Here is a 24614-nt window from a genome sequence, read left to right as displayed (position 1 = left end):
GGCTCAGGCTGCAGCAGCCCCCGGAGACACCGCCCATGCGGGAGAGCCGGTCAATGTCATTAAACAAACAACCTGCTCACGAGCCCTCGTTGTGGTGTCATTCTCAATCAAATTTTTCACGCGTTGGGACTGAATAAGTCTACTTGTCGATGTGCTTCTTTGAATTCCATCTTTTATCTGTTCCCGTCCGGACATAGCACTTTGGCGCTTGGGCTCACAATCCGTTGCCGCCCGACGGCGTTGCTGTGTGTCAGAAATCGAGCGCCTCTCGCTCTGCAGTCTGGTCCTCCAAGCTGAAGAGGAGGAGGAGGAAGAAGAGGGGAGGAAGAGGAGCTTCTGCATTGTTTTCAGCACCACTCTCCCGGCCACCCTTCGCCAGCACCGCGACCACAGAAAACACAGCCGCGCTTTTGTCGGCATCGAGGTGAGTCCCGAGCCAAACCTAACGCAACCGAACCGCTCGCTCATTTTTGTCCTCGGGAACGTCCGCGTGCTTGTGGCGGGTCGAACGTGCACGCGCCCCCAAATGACGAGCACTGCTGAAGTTAGCGGCGCGTTGGCGTCCAAAGAGGCCGACGAGAGACGCCCTCTTGCCGTATGGGTGTCCGGAGGCCGCCTCCCCACCCTCCGCACCCACATGGTGCTCTTCAACTTGAGTGCGTGTGCTTGTGTGCGGGCGTGCTTTAGCGCGCCACAGCAGCATCTTTTTTTTCTCTCGCAGCCTCCCATCAATTGGGATGGAGGTGCTGCATGTTGTTGTTTTTATCCGCTGCGATGATGATGCTGATGATGGTGGCGGTGATGAAGATGGTGCAGGCGTGGTCGTGGGCGTGCGTGTATGTGCGCGCACGCGCGACCTTGTGCGCAAGCGAAGGTGTTTGTGTGCACTTGGGAGCTGATGGTGATGATGAGCCGCAGCGTCTTGCTCTTGTTGCTTTTGTTGTCGTAGTTGTCGTCGTGGTTTTGGTGCAGACCGAGTCCAGAGACGCTGTTACGTAATCAGATCCGACTGGACCCACAGCCGCTGCGCCCCCCCCCCCCTCGACGCTCCCTTGCTTGAGTTCTGTTTCTTGTGAAGCTGCCATTCTCGAACGTGACTTTTCACATTTGCGACGTTCACGTGGCTCCTTTGCAACTCACTTATGTTTGATTTGGTTTCTTTCATTTCTCCTCAATGTGGGCCCCCCACCTCCAAACGCCAACTGGCAAACATTTGCTGACCTGTTGGAAGTAAGTTGAGGTGTCTCCTTGATGTGATTAAGATGAAGATTAGGTGCTGCGGTGTGGGGTGGGGTGGGGTTGGGTTGGGTGGGGTCTGCCCAAATCCATTAGAATGCCCAAACAGTTCTAAATCAGTACAGTACTCGGGATGAACAATTTATCGTTTTTAGGCCGAAATCGTGATATCAGATTTGAAAGGGCTCTTATTCCACACGCTCAGGATGCCACTGTGGACAAGTTAAACTAAACAGCGCTGGTCTGGGTGAGAGAAAAAAAAGGGTGTGGTTGCTGTCACCTATATTCCCGGAAGTGTTTTTTTTTTTTCGCGGCTGCTTGCTAATGCTACTCCTAGAAGCTAAGCTAGCTTGCGTTGCAGCAAGCCCGACCATTGCTATTCTATGAAAATCTGTGCACAGCAGTGACAGCAAAGAGCTGTGATGGGATGCTGTTAGAGATTCTCTCACTCCAACTTATTTTGCAAGAACCACATGGGAGACAAGTAAGTCCTTTTAGACACCTGCAGGTGGAGAGTTCATTCGTCGCTGTGCGTGCAGCGATGTTGGAATGGAGGTCTGAACTCTCCACCCTGCAAGGGCATATTTATTAAGAGAAACAGAGTGGGGGTATGAGTAGGCTGAATAAAAAGCCCTTGTCCTCTAGTCAAAACATATCAGGGGATGTTTTACAACCTTGTGGAGGATGGGACAAGGTAGGTTATTTATTACCGGTTGCATTCCAACATAATCATACGATAAGGCTAATCTGAAAAACCCTAACAGATGCCCTCCACGCTGGTGACAGATAAACTCACCCACCAACAAGGAGTTGTGAAGCTTGCAAAAGTGAAACGCAGAGTTGGAAAAGTCTCCAAATAAGTACGTCGTCGTACTTTTCACAGAGGTCTAGCTGCGTTTGGGAGCAGAGCAGACATGGAAGCTATGCACAGAAATTTTGTATTACAACTAATTCTAGACATAAACTTACACGATGGCTGGCCAACAGCGGAACATGCGGCAGCCACGATGAAGAGATCCTTGATTCATATTGTCAGCAATGTTATTTGCGCTACTGCACTCCACGGAGTGTTGGCTTTTGAGATCCACACAATAATAGGTCTCAAAATTATTTACAATTAATATAGCTTCGCTGGTGACTGTTTTTGTTTAATTTATTAGATTTCATTACATAAAAGGAAAAAAAATATTTACACAAAACTGAAAAAATTGAATAAAAATAATTAGAGTGAAGAAATACATAATATGAAACTTTGTCCCATTTAACTGTAAATATTCACCTCCCCCGGATGACGAATCCTTCCTGGAGCAGCACAAGGGTGAGAACGGCAAAGAGCCTTCTGGAAAATGTCCAGCCGACAGGAAGTGGACCGACCAGTGACATCACCAGATAGACACGCCCATGGAATGCAAACACGCACGCACGGATAGATGGGGGGGGGGGGGGGGGGGTGCATACCAAGTTGCTTTCGGGGCTTGCAACAGAATTTTTCAGGATTGCTGGAAATCAGTCTCACTAATGTTAACACTCGGGCTGTGCACGCTTGTGTGTTTGTGTGTCTCGGGGGGTTGAGGGGTTGAGGGGGTGGTGGTTGAGTGGCGTCAGACAGGAAAGGAGCCATTAGCTGAAAGCGGAGCGCCGCCTCTGTGCTCACCGCTCCCCCCCCCCCCCCCCCCCCCCCCCCAACAGTCAGAAGTTCACAACACGAACAAGTTATCAATCCGAAACCCGTCAGCCCCGTCCTGCGCAACCCTCCTTTTGAACTTCCACATTTATTATTCTTTTGTAGTCTTTGCTCCTTATTTTGCGGCCACTGACACTAAGCTGACAATTTAGCATCAGCTGGTTAAAGTGGTTCGTGCCAGAAGGATATTAGCAATTTGTTGGCAAATTCTCGTGAAAAGCTAATAAACTAGCATGGGTTTGTCCATCCACTAAAGGTATTGGCCCTTTAGTTTCCACAAAACCCTGTCACGGATCGGAATGGAGCAGGGCGACTAAATGTAGCTTGGACCAGGGTTTATTGAAGGGAAAAGGTAGTTGGAAGAGAGGATAAGGGGAACAAACTAACAGAACCGGCAAACTGACATAACTTAATGGACCGACCGACAGACTGGCTAAACGAAACAGAACTGGCAAAGACAGGAACCAAAAGAAACAAGAAACAAGAACGACATCAAACGTGAAGACATCAACGATCCGACAGGGAAGTGAGGGGCAGACAGGACTTATATACAAGACAGGTAACAAGAGGCAGGTGACAGTGATTACATTGATTGAGGTAACACAGGAGGGGAGGGGCGACGCGAACAGAAACTATGGTAACATAGACATAATAAAGCACCCGGGGACGAGTTGTGACAGTACACCCCCACAAGGGACGGTTCCTGACATCCCAAAAAACCGAACCCCCATGTGGCGTGCGGGGAGGGGTGGCGTACCAGTCCAAATGACCCCACTGGTCTGTGACAAAGTTCACACCGCGCTCAGCGGCACATGGAGTCCGAACCGCTATCGGCGGCAACTCGGGGGTAACAGAACCGCTATCGGCCGCAACTCCGGGAAACAGAACCGCTATCGGCGGCAACTCTGGGAAACAGAACCGCAATCGGCGGCAACTCGGGGAAACAGAACCGCAATCGGCGGCTATTCGAGGACAGAACCGCAATCAGCGGCAACTCAGGGACAGAACCGCAATCGGCGGCAACTCGGGGACAGAACAGCAATCGGCGGCAACTCAGGGACAGAACCGTAATCGGCAGCAACTCGGGGACAGAACCGCAATCGGTGGCAAACACACACGGGAAGCAGAGCTGTGTTCTGCGGCAAACGGAGAGTCTGAACCGCAGTTGGCGGCATACGGAAGGTCAGAGCCGCAATCGGCGGCATTTGGAAGTCCGGACCGCGATCAGCGGCATTCGGAAGGTGGAGCTGTGCGCAGCGGCAAGAGCCACCACACGCCGCAGCAGTGAGAGTGGGGCCAGGGACGATTGCGAGTTCTGCGCAGCTGGATCGAAGTCTGGCGACGGCTGCGGGTCCGGCGACGCTGGGGTGGGGCCCGATGGCGCCCGCGAATCTGAGAGCGCTGGGAGGAACTCCGATGGCGGCTGCGGGTCCGCCGTTGCTGGAGCGAAGTCTGATGGTGGCCACGGAGCCAATGGCGCCGGGAGGGACTCTGATTGCGACCGCGCGTCTGGTGTCGCTGGAGCGAAGTCTGACGACGGCCGCGGAGCCCGTGGGGCTGGAACAAGCTCCGACGACGGACGTGGATCGGGCGTCGCTGCGGGAGCTGATGGAGGAGGTTGGTCTAGGCGCTGGTCGCTGAAGTGGTCAGATCGCTCTGTCACAGATCGGAATGGAGCAGGGCGACCAAATGCAGCTTGGACCAGGGTTTATTGAGGGAAAAGGTAGTTGGAAGAGAGGATAAGGGGAACAAACTAACAGAACCGGCAAACTGACATAACTTAACGGACCAACCAACAGACTGGCTAACCGAAACAGCTGGTAAAGACAGGAACCAAAGGAAACAAGAAACAAGAACGACATCAAACGTGAAGACATCAACTGACAGGGAAGTGAAGTGAAGGGCAGACAGGACTTGTATACAAGACAGGTGGCAGGTGACTGTGATTACATTGATTGAGGTAATACAGGAGGGGTGACGCGAACAGAAACTATGGTAACATAGACATAATAAAGCACCCTGGGACGAGTCGTGACAAACCCACTTTTCCCACTGGAATTCATTTGAGCTCAAAAAAAGATTGTTTTTGTGCTTTTTACAGAATTTATTTGATTCTTCTTCATTTGAACTCTTTCATGGGAAAGGAGCAATATATATGTTAGTGTATAATCGAAAGCCCCCGGTCAATTATGAATATTCTGAAAAGGGCTAATATTGGCTAATTATCAGTCGGCTGAAATTGTGAGTTCGACTGCGACTGTCGTAACCTGTCATTGATGATAAAAATTGTTGTTGGATTGATAGATTGCTGCATCTGCAATGGTCTTTATTGCGTAAACAAACCCAAAAATGTTTTCACTCTGTGAAAGTGGCTGCCCCCACGCAGACAGGCAGACGCAGCCAAAACGGCAGTCAGCACGACAGGTGGCGGCGCATGCACCTGCAGAGTTGAGGAACGTGACTGATCCCAGTTTCGTTTTCTCCGACATGGCTCAACAGGAAAGCACACGCGCGATTTGATGTGACGTCCCACAATGCGCGGCTGCCGCTTGCTCTCGCGGGCCGAGCGGAGGGACGCAGAAGAATCTGGCTGGTGGCCGGGCTGAAATCATGGGATGCATCGCCTTGACGAAACGCCGACCTTCCAATCTGGACTGTGACTAGCCCGCTGTTGGCGAGTGCGTGCGTGCAGGAGATGTGTTTTGGGACTCAAAGCTGCTTGAAGCTTTTGAGAAGGGAAAAAAAAAAGGGAGTTTGTTTTTGAATCTTTGAACGTTTTTCTGTGATGCCTTGAAATTTATGGAGTGACGTCAGCACGGCAGAAGGAAGTGTGTGAGCTGTCTGTGGTTGTGAGAGATTTAAACAAAAAAATCATGATGACCACCAGCAAGCGTTTTCACTTTTTTTTTCTCTCGTAATAGTAGCTTTGGCCCCTCCCCCTCGTTGCCGCCATCCCAGAACTGCGTGAGCGTTTGGGAACGCGGGCCAGCTGCTCTGTGCCCTCACGCCACCACACAAACATTCCGAAAAAGGAAAGATTCCAAGGAAGGTCCCATGTGTTTCCACCGCAGCCCGGGCGGGGCCGTTAGTGCACTGATGCTAAGCTAAGGCTAACTGTAACTGCCAGCAGGGTGTTACCGTACCTATGATGGTAAGCTAAGGCTAACCGCAACGGCCTGCTGGCTGTTATCGCACCAATGCTAAGCTAAGGCCAACCGCAACAGTCTACTGGCTATTAGCACACCAATGCTAAGCTAAGCCTAACTGCAATGGCCTGCCCGCTAGCTTTGCCCGTGCTTGGATCACAAGACTAGATTTTAGCCTTTTCTGGATGTGGTCTGCTGTTTTTTGACCAAAGTCATGCTCGTGTGACAGCTTGATTTGACAAGATTCGGCCGATCTGTCTGTAGTGTCCTGTCGCAGCTTGTCATTTGATGGCAGTAGGTGGGCAAAGGCAAAATATCTGGTTGCTCTCCCAAGAAAAGGGCTGCCAATCAATTCCATTCAGCCTCCTTCATTCTCGCCATGAGACGTCATTAGTTAGTGGATCTGCTTCATGTTTACGCAGGTGTTGCCATGACGATAGCTGTTGTTGTCTGTCGCCCTTGTGAAGCCGAACGGCAAAGTCATGCGTCTGCTTTACGGAACTTCTCGAGTTGGCACAATGGAGCCGTCTGTCTGCGCACACTGCGACCGTTCAGTAGGGCCGGCAGCCGCTTTGGGGACTGACAGGACTTTGTCTGCCTTTTCATTCTCCCACCCGGTAGAGTGGCGGAGCCATTACTTTAATGGACTTAATTGATTATTCAGAGTGACGGGATCAAAAAAAAAAAAAAAGAAGGCTGTGACTTGAAGCCTTAACGCAGACTTGACCTTCATTTGAAGCCTTGTGTTTGCTTTGAAAACCTAACCTGCTCTTAGACCAGGGGTGGGCAGACTTTTTGACTTGGGTTCTAAATTTGGACTGGGGGGCTGAACCAGGAGCAGATGGATGTAGTGTTTGTGTGAAGTAAAATAAATGACATGTAAAGGTCATTGCATAAAAGGTTTTGGCCTTTAGTAGCTAGTAAAGCATGGATATTCAAAAAAAGCTTTTTGAAAACAAATGCATTTATTAACAGCATTAAAAAAAAAAAATCACCTAAAAACTGCTATCAGTGATTCTCATAAAATGCGACTGTTATTATGAATAACAGTCTCCATCACTTGAGCGACTGCAGCTCAGATTAATGAAAGGTGTTTATCTTATGAGGCGAAATCACATCAAACGGCAAACATTCCGACCAAATATATCATCTTGAAGAATCGGTGAAAGAATACATCCAAATAAAGTAATCAAAACAGCAACACGGTGAGGGGTATCTGAAAATCAGAGCAGAGTTTTAACTCACAAACACCTGGTGACAGAGGTGAGGAAACGGGAAACACTTCCTTAAAGTAAGCCTTAAGAACTTTACAGGTTAAGATTAGTCGCAAACAGGTGACTAATGTCCTTGAGCATCCTGCATTGTTTGAAAATGAGAATGGTCGCTAGTTTCAGTCCCTGCTATTTGTACAAATCATATTCAAAATGCATTTTTTTTTACAACAAACTTGAGAGCCTCCCTTTTATTTTCAGTGGGAACAGTGTTGTTGGTCTCCCTTTTTTTGCTAGTGCGTCATAGTCTGGAGTAAAATTTGTTGTGGCAATTCTTAGGAGAGATCCGAGGTGTTGGTCCGTTTACCTAGATCCATAGTGACGGGTTGATGTTCATGTGGCTGAAGGTCGCGTAGGTCGAGCCAAATTGTCCACTCTTTTTTAAACACTCGCCACTCAGTGTCCACCTTGCTTTTCCTTGGGCCACTCATTTTAATGGAAGGATTCCAGGGAAAGGTTTGTGGGTGGCTTTAGCGTAAAACTGTATCTGAAAGCTCAGCGCGCGAATTACAAGAAACTGACGTCACAGCCCACGCTCTAAATTCGGCACTGATAGAAATGGAGCGCGAGTGCGCCGTGTCTGTACTACTGAGTGTGCACCGAGTTTTCTGACACGGCTTCCGGTAGTAAATACGCAGACGAGTGGTTCTCCATCTACTGGGCAAACGTAGTCATTGCAGGCAAAATGACAATTGATTCAGGGTTGGCGGGCCGGATTAAACGGCCCCATGGGCCAGATGTGGCCCGCGGGCCGTAGTTTGTTTTAGACGCTAATACCAATTCAAAACCTTTATCTGAGTTTGACTTTGAGACTTTTCCAACCCCCTCGAGCGCTTTTTGCAAATGTGAGATTTGAGTGGAATTGCCGAATCGCGCAGCCCTCGGAACTTTTCGAGCACGCTGTGCACATTTGAAAATATACGGATGGCAATCTTGCTGGTAGGGTAGCGTCCCCTCAGTCCAAGTGTGCGCGATGGGTTCACAATTGTATGTGCATGCTAACGTGAGCGGACGACACATTAGGAAAAGAGCTTCTGAAATATAGATTAGCATCAAGCACGAGTTCTAGCACAGGTTTGATTATTGCCCAAGCTTCTTTTGTTTGTTTTTTTATGCTTGCTCGCTATTAACCTCCAAGTCACGTGCCAACTGAAGATAATGATGTCATCTTGACTTAGTTTAAAATTGTGTCATTCTTGTCAGTCATCAGTAATAATTGACATTTATCTTGCTCTATCGCTCTTACCTAATGCTAATTGCAACTTCTATTGTGAGCTGTTGTGAGCTGTGTGCGTGCCAGCGCCAGTTGCTGATCACTTCCTGTTCGTATTCGCCATGTCTCTTTGAAGACTCGCCTTTCTCCCATCCCGGCAGCGTATCCCCAGACGCCGCGTCAAGTCCAGGAAAGGGAAGGCAAAGGAGCGCGTTTGCTGCTAATGCATACATCGGCTCTTGTTTTGACGATACTTAGGCCCTGGCTCATAATGTTGATGTCATTAAAAATGAAAGGGTGCTTTCATCTCGTCGTAAATCTTTGGTGCTTTTAGTGTACGCTGCGAGTTCGATCGCAGCGCCGCCCGACTGTGCGATCAATGGATTGATCAGCGTAACCATAGCAATGGCTAACTGCATTAGCGCTGGACCCTCTCTGCTAATCTAATAGCGCTGATGTGAGAGCGAGTCTGCGGGCTTAGGGAGGAATCCTCAACAGTCACATTTGTAGAACTTGCGGACTCACCAAACATGGCCGTGCGCGTTTGCTTTCACGCTTGATGGCTGGGCAGCTACTCCAGACCAAAAACCTATTTAGATAGCAAGCACTCCCATTTTCCAAGCTTGTCTTTCCAGGCGGCTCTCGGAGCTCGCAGGTCATTCGAAGGGGTTGTCGGGACGAGGCTGTGAGCAGCTGTTCCACTTGCTGCTTCCAGTTCAGGCTTTGGATGGATGCGGCGGCATACTTAATGCCTCTGCTGGAGGAAGAGCTAAAGGAGGACGAGCTGCAGGATGACTTTCAGCTCGCTTCGCTGTCCTCAATTGAACGTCCGCCTGTGCTGACACCTGATTCAAAGATGTTCAACCTGATCTGCTGCAAAGAGTCCAAAAGATGCCGACTCAGCGGGCTTCCGAGCTAACTGGAGGCAAGCGGTACAGATACAGATGGTACGGATGGATGGGAGGATGAATAGGTCGGGGGGGTTGGTTCAAATGTTGCACATGTGCTCTTTACTGGGAACGTTTCAAGAAAGCGTGCGGTATCGTTCGTGCTGCAAACACCCAAGATGCTGAGAGTAAAATATTCCGTTTCAGCATTGTCAAGCAGCTGCTCTTATAGTCATGGTGCCGTAGTCTACTTGGACTCTGGTGTGTCCTGTTGGGACTTGAGATTTGTGCTGACCCACTTTTGTCCAAATAAAACATGAGTCGCTCGATGCACTGTTTCTCGACTATTCGATATCAGAGGCTCCCCTCTCAGTCGAGGCCACGATCAAATAATTCTGCCCTTTGTTTTGGGGTGCTCCCTGGTGGCCCAACATTGAAGTGCACATATAAATCTGCCCTTGTCATGGAGTCCAATCTGTGGACCTGTGGCATATAGCAAATCGGCCGGTGATTGCAGCCTTGGCTGAGTATGGATGTTGTCCTCGCTTCCTGCAAGTTGCTTTAGGCAAGGGAAAAGGCACTTCGGCCTGCGGCTTCAAGACATATGCCGTTTAACTTTGACTACATTTCCATAAGGGACAGACCAATTTTGCTGGGTCTGACGGAACAAACTGCCACATCACTTTGGTGTCTTTTTCTTTGCCAAGGACGTGTCGTCACTCACACGTCCCCACCCCCAAAAAGGACATTGCGACTATGAAAACAGTTGCAATGTCCCTTTTTTCCCTCTTCAGTGAGTGTTGCCCAACAGTGCGTCGTAGCGCACCGTGGCCAAATGGGGGTGCACTTGGTTCATTCGTCTCTGCAATTTGTTTGTCACGTGGCAGTGTAAAACGGTCATTTCACTTCCTGACATTTATGATGCACACTGAATTCGGTTGTAGTTGAAGAATTACTTCAGTTGAAATTTATTTCATTTATTTATTGAATATATTACATTTCAAAAACTAAACAAGCGTCACTCGTTTCATATAATGAATGGCTGAATGTACAGGGTCCGGCAAAATGATCTGACACATTTGTAGGTTTAATAAAATGCAAATAAAGTTAAGAAAAAAAAAGTTTAGATTTTTTTTCCCGAAAAGTGCATGTAATGCCGTTCTGTTTTGTTTCTTGTCATTTCATTTTCGTTTCGTTTTCGAATAATGTTATTTTGGGCTTACCGCTGCCACATTTTCCAGGGGTTCTGGCAGTACGAGGTTGGTTGATTGATTTTCGTTTCAATGCTGATCCAATGGCTCTGAAGTTAGTAACCCATAACAAGACCGTGTTTCGAGCATGTACGGGATCATGTCTATCATGTCTACCATGTCTGAAGCGCAAATGGAATGCTCGTTGTGTTGCAATGACAGATTCGTTCTTGATAAATGTTTCCACAATGAAAGTGCGATGCTCACCGGACGAAACAAAATAACATTATTCAAAAACGAAATGAAAATGAAAAGAACAAAACAAAATGGCATGATATGTACTTTTTGAAAATAAAAAAAATACATTTTTGTTTCTTTAATTCATTTGCATTTTATTAAACCTACAAATGTGTCAGATCATTTTGTCAGACCCTGTATTTCCTTTTTGAATAAAATGGTGCAACTCAGGCCAGCGCCTTATTGAGTTTATCGTTGGTGCGTTTGGCTGCAGGTTTGCTAAAGCAGCGTCTGGGCCCGGCGCCGTTGAGGACGCAAGGAAGGAAGCGAGCGAGGAAGCAAGGAAGCAACGGCATAGTGGCGTTGACGCGGCCTCGGAGTGGCGATGACGTCAGTAGCGGGCGAGTTAGAGCACATGGAGATCCAGCAGACGTACGGCGAGGCCGTCAACAACCGCTGGGACGCCGACGACTGGGACAACGAGAACAGCTCGGCCAGACTCTTTGAACGCTCACGCATCAAAGCACTCGCAGGTAAGCCAGGCCACGCCCCCTGCAAACGGGCAGGGTGGCGTGAAGAAATGAAGAAACTTTGAGAAGAGGGCATAAATGAGGTGGGGGCTGGAACGTGGACAACATCTAAGGCACAACATTAGCTAGCATCAATATTTTAGAATGGTGCATTTATCTGAAGCACGTTGTACTTTGAACCACGTCACACCTTCATGATCCTGATCATCTGATCATTAACTCCCGTGGTCATTCATTGCCTGTGTGCGTGCGTGCATGCCTGTGTGCGTGCATGCCTGTGTGCATGCGTGCGTGCCGTAAATATCAGTGAAGCTAGGCGTAAACATACATTTGTAATTTGGGATTCTAAATAGGAATCAAATCAGAGTACTGAAGATGTGGTCGTGCGTGAGCGGCGTGGTAGTTGAAGGCGAGAAGAACTGGCGAGTCTCGTCTCGTCTCGTGTCACATACGAATGGTGGTTGTTCGGTGGTGGTGAGACGCGAGGAAGCCGGGCGATGGCAGGAAACGCAGCGTGACGCTCGGCGCCAGGTCGACGCATTCTACTGACTTCATGCAACATCTGCTGTTTGTTTGCGTTGCTCTCTGACCTTTCACCTGTGCACTCCGTCACTCTCTTGCTTCCTCCTCAGTGCAGATGAGTTTCGTAATGAGCTAAGTAGCGCTGGTGAGCCTCGGAGGAGCAACGACACTTGAACGTGTGCAACTGTCAGCGCTAATGTTAGCGGCTAGCATTAGCCGCTAGCATTAGCTGCTCTCATCAAAGTTTTAAAGTTGCATGTGCAGCCCTGATAAGCCGTATAGAGAATGGATCGATGGTTTTGGGTTAGGGTTAAACAACGTCTGGCCACATGCTTAGCGATTTCTAACATCCAGTAAGTGCGAAGGCAGCTAATGAACATATCGTGCTTACATACCGTAGTTTCCTGACTATAAGTCGCTCAGAGTACAAGTCGCACCCGCCATAAAATGCATAATAAAGAAGAAAAAGACATACAAAAGTCGCACTGGAGTATACATTGCATTTTTTGGGGAAATGTATTTGATAAAAATTCAACACCAAGAACAGACATGTCATCTTGAAAGACAATTTAAAATAAAAATAGAATAGAGGAAACAACAGGCTGAATAATTGTACACGACACATAATCAACGAATTGAGAACGTGCCTGGTGTGATAACGTAACATATTGAGTTATTCAAATATCTATAGCATAAATAACATGCTAACAAATTTACCAAAGCATCCGTGTCACTCCAAGTCACTATATCAAATGAAATCTTCATCCTCTGTGTAACCTATAAACAACTCCGCTAACTCTGGAAGTAGAAGATCTTCTACATCGCTTACGTCAGAGTCCTCGTTGCCGTTCCAATTATTGTAGTGTGAAAATAACATGTGAAATGATGTAATGTGTTAATAATTTCACACATAAGTCGCTCCTAAGTATACGTCGCACTCCCGGCCAAACTATGTAAAAAACTGCGTCTGGAATATATTTAGCAATTTTAGTCAACTTTTTTAAAAACAATATAAATACCTATAAGCTACGCTAGGGAACATGCTAAGAAACACGGGTGGTGTTGACATTCTGCCAGGTGACCTTTGCCCTCAGCACGTCTGTCAATCATCACCAAGTCGCCAAGGAGGGAAGCGGCGCTCACAAGTGGATGCGGCATTTAATCACTAAGCCACTAAAACGCGCATTTGAATCAATTAGCGTCGCTGCGTGACGCGTGACTCGCTAAGCACAAAATGCCTCAGCAGTTGCGTCAGTTCAAGTCCCCCCCCCCCCCAATGATCATCGTCACACACACATCTGGGTGTGGTGAAATTTGTCCTCTGCATTTAACCCATCCCCATGTGATTTTGATCCATCCCCTGGGGGAGAGGGGAGCAGTGAGCAGCAGCGGTGCCGCACTCGGGAATCTCCACCATTTGAAATCATCAAACAGGAAGTAGCGACGCAGCTCAGTCAGGAAGATGACAAGTCAACGAACCCCACTAAGATCCATGGAAAACTCTTTTCAGGATGTTTGGACTCGGGCTGGCTGTCGAGAGGAAACGTCCGTCCGTGCGATCCTCACGTGCTTCCTTTTTCTACTCGGCCGTGGTGTCGGGATCACGCCCATGTCGACTTTTTCACCTTTAACCCGCCAACAGATCAATTTGATCCTGAACGTTCTTATCATGAACGTTCTTATCATGAATGTTCTTATCATGAAGGTTCTTATCATGAACGTTATCATTCACTGTAAGACGGTTTGTCGCCTGTTTGCGTCAACAATGGGACGTTTCCTCCTTGGTGGAGGAAATAAGCCAGAGTCAAAAGTTGTGGAAAACTGCGACAACTATAAGTAGCATTATGCTGAGCAAAAAAAAAAAAAAAAAAATTATGAAAGGTTCGTCAAATAAACAGCAAAAAAGATAAAGCCACATTTATTATGAGCATATTTTCAACATAATTTAACAGTTACAATTATTTTCAGGTTATATTCAATAGTGCATGGGAAGCTAAATGAAACATTGCTTTATAGTTTAAGATTACACAGTAAAGAAGCCCCAAAAAACTATTTAGGCTGAAGGAATATAGATTTTTTTTTCTGCCAAAGACTTACTCTAAATGTAACAGTTTAAAACAGTCTGAAAAATGTTGTATTCAAGATGGAATTGAAAAAGTGAGAGTTCAAATTTCTCCTTTTCAAAAGTTCCTTGAGTGTGAACGTCTTTTTCTTTCTTTTTCCTGGCTGCCTGTTTGCCTTCCTCCTCACCCGGGTCCGCCTCTTATGCAAACAAGGCAGGCCGTGATTGGTTGTGCTTTCTGAGGCCCCCCGGCCTCCGCTGAGGTCTTTTCAGTCTGGAGCTTTTCAGTGTGTGAGCGTATTGCTGGTGGATAAACACCTTCCATTCCTTCTTTCTCTGCCACTGTCTGTCCGTCTTTTCACGCCTCCGTTTTGGGCGCTCCTTGCATGTCGTTTCCGGTGGGTTGATCCGCATTCTTCTTGCTAGTGGCAGGTGAGTTGAACAAAGGCTCTTGTTGTCATGCGCACACATGGATGCTCACGCATGGACGAAAGCTCCTGAAGCCATTAGATTGATCTGGATTCAATGACGTTGGCGTTCTTTTTATTTTTTTGTGGAGGTGGATTTCTCACGGATGCTTGACTAGAACGGGCGTCAAACTTTGTTACCGATGGAGCTCCAGAGCGCCAGCGCTCCGTTCTCGGCTCCCCTGTCCCCCACGCAGGACTACAAGAGGCCCCTTTCCCCTTCCGTGGTCCCCGGCCGGATCCCCGCGCGGATGTCCAGCCCGGGGCCCGGAGGGGACAAGGATGGGGGCGGCTTCTCAGGCCAGGCGGCGTTCAACTACAACCAGCTGGAGGGACGCTTCAAACAGCTGCAAGGTAAGACACTCGCAGATGTCTTTGCTTTCTTTGGGAACGGCAACAATAAGAAAGAAGGCTCAAAAGCAGGCATTTTTAACAACTTTTCTTCTGCTCTGAGGGAAGCTTTTGCTCGCTAGGTTTCTGGTAAAAAAAAAAAAAACGCACCAGAAAACAGCAGCGGAACAAATTTCGATGAAAAAAGGTCTCTCTTCTCGATCCATCCGTGTTCAGACGAGACGAAGTTCCGGGATGTCGGATCACCAAGTTCAGCCTTTCAACCCCTGCTTATCAGTCTCAACTTCCGTCTGTTTGAACACAAAGTCTCCCCTTGGCGCCGAAAGAGTCTCCAAGTCTTAAGTTCCTGGGCTCTTTTGACCACTGTCGGTCGTCTGCCCGTTCGCCTTTGGCGCCATCCGTTGATGACGTTAAGTTTGGAGCATCCACTGGACGTGGATCCCAGTTCCACCCAGGTCACACGTTGAGGAAATGTGTCATCAACACAATCAAAATGGATCTTCAGGTTGAACATAGATCTGCAACGTTTTTGTTTTATGTCCAATGTTGGCAGCCAACCTCACGCTCGTCCTCGTCGCTCTTCCTCCCGTGTAGGCTCCTCGTCTTCCTCATCCATCTTTCATGAGCGCCGGTGTCACACAGCCCTTGTAATTAGAGATGAGCTACAATAGTGTATACATATGTAAAGGTACTTGGTTGGGAATCCTTTTGCACGGATTACTGCATCAATGCGGCGTGGCATGGAGGCAATCAGCCTGTGGCATTCCTGAGGTGTTATGGATGCCCAGGATACTTCAATAGCGGCCTTTAGCTCATTTGCATTGTTGGGTTTGATGTCTTTCAGCTTCTCTTTCACAAATTCTCTATGGGGTTCAGGTCTGGGGAATTGGCAGGCCAATCGAGGACAGATTGTCAGTACACCATTAACTGGTGGTTTTGGCACTGTGGGCAGGTGCCAGATCATGCTGGAAAATGAAATCATCATCTCCATAGAGCTTTTCAGCAGACGGAAGCATGTAGTGCTCTAAAATCTGCATTTACTCTGGACTTGATGAAACACAGTGTACCAACACCAGCAGCTGACATGGCTCCCCAAACCATCGCTGACTGTGGGAACTTCACACTGGATTTGAAGCAACTTGGATGTTGCTCCTCTCCAGCCTTTCTCCAGACTCTGGCGCCTTGACTTCCAAATGAAATACAAAACTTGCTTTTGTCTGAAAAGAGGACTTTGGACCACTCTGCAACTGTCCAGTGCTTCTTTTCCATAGCCCAAGTGAGACGCTTCTTCCGTTTTCTTGAGTTCAGAAGTGGCTTGACCATGGGAATACGGCTATTGCAGCCCATTTCCCGGACACGTCTGTAAACAGTGGCTTTTGATACCTGGACTTCAGCTTCAGTCCACTGTCTTTGAAGCTCCCCCAAATTCTGGAAACGACTCTTCTTCACAATGCTGTTAAGGCTGCAGTCATCTCTCTTGGTTATGGAGCGTTTCCTGCCACATTTCCCCCTTCCAACAGGACTTTTGTGGATGTGCTTTGAAACTGCGCTCTGTGACCAGCTTGCTCTTTGAGAAATTTCTTTTTGTGTCTTACCCTCCTGTTGGAGGGTGTCAATGATGTTCCTCTGGACAGCAGTCAGATCAGCAGTCTTCCCCATACTTGTGATTTAGTTTACTGAACCAAGCTGAGTGTTTTTCAAGGCTCAGGAAGCCCTTGCAGGTGTTTCTAGTTAATTAGACGATTCAAGTGATTAGTTGAATACCCTACTAGTATACTTATTCATGATATTCTAATATTTTGAGATAGGATATTTGAGTTTTCTTAAACTGTATGCCATAATCAGCAATATTAAAATAATAAAAGGCTTTCAATATTTCAGTTGATCTGTAATGAATCCAGAATGTATGACATTTTTGGTTTTTTAATTGCATTACAGAAAATAAAGAACTTTATCACAATATTCTAATTTTCTGAGACAGTATATATATTATATATATATATATATATATATATATATATATATATATATATATATATATATATATATATATATATATATATATATATATATATATAGTGATCCCTCGCTACTTCGCGTTTCGTTTATCGGCTTCACTACATCGCGGATTTTTTTTTCAAATTAAAAAAAACATTTTAAAAGTCAAAATAAAACTTCTAAATTGAGGAAACGTGTCTAACCCAGACATGGGCAAACTACGGCCCGCGGGCCACATCCGGCCCATGGGGCCGTTTAATCCAGCCCGCCAACCCTGAATAAATTGTATTATTAAACATTGTTTTTGGTCATTTTGCCTGCAATGACCGTGTCTCCCCAGTAGATGGGGAACCGCTCGCCTGCACATTTACTACCGGAAGCCGTGTCTGAAAGCTCGGTGCACACTCACAAGTGCGTGTACGTACTCAGTAGTACAGACACGGCGCACTCGCGCTCTATTTCTATCAGTGCCGAATTTAGAGCGTGGGGTGTGACGTCAGCATTCTTATAATTTGCGCGCTGAGCTTTCAGATACAGTTTTACGCTAAAGCCACCCACAAACCTTCCCCTGGAATCCTTCCATTAAAATGAGTGGCCCAAGGAAAAGCAAGGTGGACACTGAGTGCCGAGTGTTTAAAAACTACGTTTTACGTTTTAAACTCGACCTACGCGACGTGACGTTCAACCACATGAACATCAACATCAACCCGTCACAGATCTACGTAAACGGACCGACACCTTGGCTCTCTCCTAAGAATTGCTACAACATATTTTACTCCAGACTATGATGCACTAGCAAAAAAAGGGAGACCAACAACACTGTTCCCACTGAAAATAAAAGGGAGGCTCTCAAGTTTGTTGTAAAAAAAAGTGCATTTTGAATATGATTTGTACAAATAGCAGGGATTGAAACTAGCGACCATTCTCATTTTCAAACAATGCAGGATGCTCAAGGACATTAGTCACCTGTTTGCGACTAATCTTAACCTGTAAAGTTCTTAAGGCTTACTTTAAGGAAGTGTTTCCCGTTTCCTCACCTCTGTCACCAGGTGTTTGTTAGTTAAAACTCTGCTCTGATTTTCAGATACCCCTCACCATGTTGCCGTTTTCATTACTTTATTTAGATGTATTCTTTCACCGATTCTTCAAGATGATATATTTGGTCGGAATGTTTGCCGTTTGATGTGATTTTGCCTCATAAGATAAACATCTTTCATTAATCTGACCTGCAGGCGCTGAAGTGATGGAGACTGTTATTCATAATAACGGTGTCGTATTTTATGAGAATCACTGATAGCAATTTTTGGGTGATTTTTTTTTTTTAATGCTGTTAATAAATGCATTTGCTTTCAAAAAGCTTATTTTGAATATCCATGCTTTACTACATACTAAAGGCCAAAACCTTTTATGCAATGACCTTTACTTGTCGTTTATATTACTTCACACAAACACTACATCCATCTGCTCCTGGTTCGGCCCCCCAGTCCAAATTTAGAACCAAATTCGGCCTGCAAGTCAAAAAGTTTGCCCATCCCTGGTCTAACCTTAGGACAATGTAGTATTGCTCCAAATGTTTGTTTACATTCCTTTAGAAGTCCGTTTTCGCGTGTTAGCACGGTCGCGAATTAGCATCTTTCTGCTAACTCGTTAGCCTGACCAGTACTTCTTGTTGGTGACCGTACTTCGCGTATTTCACTTATCGCGGGCGGTTTTTGGAACCAATTTTCCGCGATAAACGAGGGATTACTGTATGTATATATATATATATATATATATATATATATATATATATATATATATATATATATACGTATATATATATATATATATATATATATACGTATATGTATATATACGTATATGTATATATGTATACATGTATATATATGTATATGTATATATATACATATATGTATATATATATATATATATATATATATATATATATATATATATATATATATATATATATATATATATATATATATATATATATATACATATATGTATATATATATATGTATATATGTATATATATATATGTATATGTGTATATGTATATATGTATGTATATGTATATATGTATGTATATATGTATATATATATATATGTATATATGTATATATATATGTATATATATATATATATGGATGGATCAAAATCACATGGGGATGGGTTAAATGCAGAGGACAAATTTCACCACACCCAGATGTGTGTGTGACGATGATCATTGGGACTTTAACTTTAACTGTATGAGGAACTTTCTCAATGACGCCATTGATAAGTTTGGCCATGTGGCTCTCACATGAGCTTTGGCAAAATCAGGACAACACGTCAGTCAGCAAGGCTTCAGCCATTCGTTCTCACCGCTTAACTCCTTCAATGGTGACATCACCGGCAGAACGGCACCATTGTCGCTTCCAAGGTGACACTGGGACGAGGTGATGGAGGACAGCCACACCGTATGCCTCAAACCGCCGTGTGAGCGCGCGCTCGTTCTGTACCATGAAAGAGGTCTTTGATAGAAATTGCCCACCGAGTGTGCTCCCGGCTGCGCATTGGGTCCACCGGGCTTCCAGGCCACATTTAGACCAACAGCAAAAATGTTTAAAATACTAATTGTGTGTGTCTGTGTCTGTCCATGTGAGAGAGTGAGAGTGTGTGTGAGAGAGTTACTGAGTGTGTGTGTGTGCGTGTGTGCGTGTGTGCTCAGCTCAGCCCAAGTGAACTGCTAGATTCATCATATTCTGCGTCAAAAGAGGTTTCTGAATCGGATAAAATGATGGTAATATTGCCGCTAGAAACGGAGCTGTTGCTATCATCTGCCATGTTGTTTGGGTTTGTTGACATCCAGATGTACAACTTGTGACGTCACAGTAATGGCGCCGCCAGTTTGGCTTCGTGCGGGACCTGATCGATAAACTGGCATTTCATTTCAGCTTTATTCTTAGTAATCGGTGTCCATTTTTAATTTCCAGTGCGTCAAATGTGTTCACTTTATACATTCTATCAAATTCCGTTCTAATTGAAAAAAAAAAGGGATGTCACTTTAATGCCAGGTCCCAAGATTTGTTCAGCAGACCCAAAACTGAAGTGCGTAAAGACGCATCAGAACTGGATTTTTGGGTGCTGTATTTTAAAAAGTGAGTTTTTCATCATAGAAGCACCCTCAAAATGGTTTGTCGTAAGAAAATTCCGGGCAGAAAAAGTTGAGTTAATTTTTCGGAGTACCTGTGCGACAGCTGCTGCCTCGCCAACCCGAATGAATAATTCAAGGAGTGTCCCAAAAGGGATTGGTTGCTTCTTTCGTGATGTCACAGATGTCAGGCTGCTTGACTGACAACCTGACACCGTGACTGACTGAGGCCTCTAGTTGCCACAGCGACAGGGCAAGCATCAACAACACTCGAGCGCCACGCAATCTTGTCACCGGCTTCTCCGTTTTCTGACAATGACCGTCCGTCCTCATTGATGCCTATTTTGCATCGCCACTGTGCAATAACAAGCACGCTCCGCTTCGTTAGCGCCACGGCGCTATGTTCAAAAAAAGCTTTGCGTGCTCGACATTCCGGAATGTCACACGCACGCACACAACATTGCTTGTTTAAATTGCGTCAACGGTCAGTGAATCTCCATTAAATTTCAAAAGGGACGCACAGAACTAAATCAAATGTAAAATGGTGTGTCGAGGTACAAGCGCCTTGATTTGAATGTTTTTACAGATACCAGCTTGTGTTTGAGCTCAGTGCTGCTCGGCATGTTGTCGCGCAATTTCCACTTGGGGGACAAAAGTTGAAATGCGGCCGGCAACGATGATGCGCCAAATAGCGGCCTGGCCTCTCGTTCAGATTTTAGTGCTTGGGTCTCGCCCAACGCTTCCGCGCGACGTGACTAACTTCCTTTCTATGCCATGACATTGAGTCAAAGTCAGCTTTATTGTCAATTAAGGAAAGGGTCAATGGTGGGGGGGAGAACGGATTTGATGTGCTCCATGACAAGCCGCTCAAAGCACTTCATGATGATGGGCGGCAGTGCCACGGGGCGGTAGTCATTGAAGCAGGACGGTGCAGGTTTCTTCGGCACAGGAACGATGGTAACAGCCTTGAAACACGAGGGGACGATGGCTTGCTGCAGGGAAACGTTAAAGATGTCCGTGAAGACACCCGACGGCTGCCCAGCGCAGTCCTTCAGCGCTCGACCCGGGATGTTGTCAGGGCCCGCCGCCTTACGGGTGTCAATAGCGGCAAGCGCCCTTCTCACTCCGTCGGCAGAGAGGCGCAGGGGCTGCTCGTGTGGGGGGGGGGGAGTGGTCTTCAGCGGGCAAGTGCTGTTCTGGGCTTCGAAGCGAGGAAAGAAGCGGAGTCACCGAGCTCTCGTTTTATGCGAGACCCTCTTTGACGGTCGCTGCGATCAGCGACGTGTCGGGCAGGAAAAGAATTTCAAGCCTTTGACTATGAGTTGTGCTGCGAGTGCATGCCAGGACAGCTTTCGTTGGCTGCACGGCGCCTTGGCCTTGTGCTTAACGTGGGCCAATCTTTTGGCAGTCAGAAATGAATGCAGAGTCATGTGAAGATGACCTTGTGACTTGTCTGTTGTCTTTCTGCCTCCCTTTTTTTTTTCTTGGAGCTTTGTTTGGCCGGAAAAGCCACACAATGCTTGTCATGTCTCTTGACAACTTCTTAACGCACGCGCACACGCACTTTGCTTTTCCATCTTTGTTTTCTCACACGCACGCACGCACGCACGCACGCACGCACGCACGCACGCACACAGCTCAGAGCAGTCAGAGTTGCATCTGAATATTCAATGATGCTGTCTTTCATCCAGCAAGTTTCTACATTCCATAATAAAGCTGCATGTGCGTGCGTGTGTGTGTGTGTGTGTGTGTGTGTGTGTGTATGTGTATGTGTATGTGTGTGTGTATTTCTGGATTTTCCTCAACTCCCACAGGAAGCCCCTCCCTCACGCACACTCACACGCACACCAGGGAACAATGTGAGCGCTGACTACAGAGTGACAGTCTTTTTTTGTTGTTGTTTTTGGTCAGACGAGCGTGAGGCGGTGCAGAAGAAGACGTTCACCAAATGGGTGAACTCTCACCTCTCTCGAGTGTCCTGTCGCATCACCGACCTCTACGTGGACCTCCGCGATGGGCGCATGCTCATCAAGCTGCTGGAGGTGCTCAGTGGCGAGAAACTGGTATGCACACCATCTCACACACACACACACACACACACACACACACACACACGCCTACACACGCACGCACGCTCACGCACACACACATACACACACACACACATCTGATACAATTTGAGTATAAGAAATGTAAATGTGTGCATGTCTCTATGACAACAGTCACAGGCATACTTGACAATCCCCCGCCCCCTCCTGGTCACTTGCAGTATTACCGGCCAAAAATCGTCTATTCGTCTTTTGCTCAAGCCGTCGTCGTCTCACGTTGTTCTCAATGTTGCTGACCGTTTTCCAAAGTCCAAATGATCGTCAGTCTGCCTTTAAGGAGGACTGCAGAAACAGGAGAAGACTTAGTGTTTATAGGCAGACATTTGGTCTCCAAACAATAAAGGCAGCAGCGCCCGCCAATGGATGAGTTGCTGACAAAGGTCTGAATTGGTTGACGTTGTGCCGCTTGCTGTCGCACAGCCCAAGCCCACCAAAGGCCGCATGAGGATCCACTGCCTGGAGAACGTGGACAAGGCCCTGCAGTTCCTCAAGGAGCAGCGCGTCCACCTGGAGAATATGGGCTCGCACGACATTGTGGATGGCAACCACCGCCTAACGCTGGGCCTCATCTGGACCATCATCCTGCGATTCCAGGTAGCCTGCGCCCACTAACGTGCTCGTTACTGCATCTGCTGCCTCCAAAATGCTTGTGTGACAAAGGCTGCACTTTCTTCCAGTGGGAAATGTTGACTCCAGTATCATGAGCACTTTCTAATCATTTTCCCTTCTTTCAAATATTTGCAGATCCAAGACATCAGCGTGGAGACAGAGGACAACAAAGAGAAGAAGTCGGCCAAAGATGCTCTGCTGCTCTGGTGCCAGATGAAGACGGCCGGGTGAGCGATGGCATAACGTGACGGGACAGCGGCCATCCCAGTGCTCAATCAGCGTGTGTGCGTGTGTTGCAGGTACCCAAACGTCAACATCCACAACTTCTCCACCAGCTGGAGGGATGGGATGGCCTTTAATGCCATCATCCACAAACACAGGTGACTATCTTGCAACACGCCATTGTCTTCCAAAGAGAAGTCAGTCCTGTCACCAAAGGGAGAGTCGCAGTCCAGTTGTCACGCAACACGTGAGCTTGGTGGAGCTCCTGTGTGGAAATGCGAGCGGACGACACACTTGTCAAATTTGTGTCCCCTGTCAGACCGGACCTGATCGACTTTGACAAGCTGAAGAAGTCCAACGCGCACCACAACCTGCAGAACGCCTTTAACCTGGCCGAGCAACACCTGGGCCTCACCAAGCTGCTGGACCCCGAAGGTTCTCCCCTCTGCCCTTGCCCTAATTTGCCTGCAAATACTTGGCGGTTAGCATGAGGCTAACGCTAGCCGCGATAGCATTGCTGTCAGCTTGCGCGAGACGACGCCGTGTCACGCCATGGAGATGCCACCACTGACTTTTGGCTCTCGCCCTCTGCTGGCAGACATCAGTGTGGACCACCCTGACGAGAAGTCCATCATCACTTACGTGGTCACCTACTACCACTACTTCTCCAAGATGAAGGCACTCAAGGTGGAGGGCAAGCGCATCGGCAAGGTGAGCGCAGAGCCCGGCCGTGTTGGTCAAAGCGCACTTCAGTACTGAAGTCCCTGATTTAAAAAAAAAAAAAAAAAGAAAGAAAGAAAGAAAGAAAAAAGCATCTGCACCATGTTGCATTTTGCGGGCAGGTTCTGGACAATGCCATTGAGACAGAGAGGATGGTAGACAAATACGAGTGTTTGGCGTCGGAGCTCCTGGAGTGGATAGAGCAGACCATCATCATCCTCAACAACAGGAAGTTTGCCAACTCGCTGGTGGGTGTCCAGCAGCAGCTGCAGGCCTTCAACACCTACAGGACAGTGGAGAAGCCTCCAAAGTGCGTACGCCATGCATTACAGCACAACAGAATATTTCACATTCTTATCCGTTTTAACGAGTGTTTGCTTTTGTGTACTCATGATACAGATCACTCGCACTTTAGCTACATCAGATTTCAATGAGCAAAGACCTTTCGGTTGTTTCTTGCTCATATCAATGGCGTTAAACCTTCCCTGTGTCGTAGCTCCGACTGCTTACTCCAAATCACGCCAATCAGTTTTAACGTGATATGGACGCTCCCTCTAGTGGTAGACAAAAGAATCTCTGAATTAAATACAAATCAATCGTACACTGTAGTTTTGTCACAAGAACCGATACTTTCAGTAGCAATTCGGTACCAACACGCAAAAATTACGTCTACCTGCTTTTTGTGGTACCAAATATTTAACTTTTAACTCGGTGAGCTGTGTCGATTCTTGCCAGAACTGAAGGGGGCAGTATACACATGCGAGCAGCACGGAGCAGCAGTCGGCGGCGCTGAAGAAGAAGAAAACTTTCGGTCTTTCATAATAATGTGGCTTCAGCAAGTGGGAGTGAAAGTCCACGCTTGTTGAGAAGTGGTGTGTGGAAATATTTTGCATTCGAGGCAGATGCAACCAGAGCAATTATAGATTTGTCCATTTACTATCGCTGTTGTGCCACGTTACATTATAAATACGTTAACCCGAATATGCCTACGTGCCGTCATTTCGGCATGAGTCAGCTGGGGCGAT

At 46.9% G+C, this 24614-nt stretch overlaps 1 protein-coding gene across 5 annotated transcripts in view; it reads left to right on the top strand.

Moving 5' to 3' along the window:
• Positions 1-24614, top strand: part of sptbn1 (spectrin, beta, non-erythrocytic 1) — a 47516-nt gene that overhangs the window by 1164 nt on the left and 21738 nt on the right. Inside the window, exons 2-10 of one of the 5 annotated variants that reach the window (XM_049735339.2) lie at positions 255-424; positions 11139-11397; positions 21842-21993; positions 22459-22632; positions 22783-22874; positions 22947-23027; positions 23189-23304; positions 23468-23580; positions 23712-23899. In XM_049735339.2, the coding sequence (XP_049591296.1) occupies positions 11250-11397; positions 21842-21993; positions 22459-22632; positions 22783-22874; positions 22947-23027; positions 23189-23304; positions 23468-23580; positions 23712-23899 (1064 nt within the window). In that variant the 5' untranslated portion in view covers positions 255-424; positions 11139-11249. Of the gene's footprint in view, positions 1-58; positions 425-11138; positions 11398-11448; positions 14800-21841; positions 21994-22458; positions 22633-22782; positions 22875-22946; positions 23028-23188; positions 23305-23467; positions 23581-23711; positions 23900-24614 lie in introns of those variants that run through there. The other 4 variants (XM_049735337.2, XM_049735338.2, XM_049735334.2 and 1 more) reach the window with 4 other exon arrangements.

This window comes from Syngnathus scovelli, chromosome 12, assembly GCF_024217435.2.
Source record: "Syngnathus scovelli strain Florida chromosome 12, RoL_Ssco_1.2, whole genome shotgun sequence".
Taxonomy (NCBI): domain Eukaryota; kingdom Metazoa; phylum Chordata; class Actinopteri; order Syngnathiformes; family Syngnathidae; genus Syngnathus; species Syngnathus scovelli.
The sequence above is the reverse complement of the archived record's forward strand: the minus strand, read 5'-3'. Positions and strand labels throughout refer to the sequence as shown.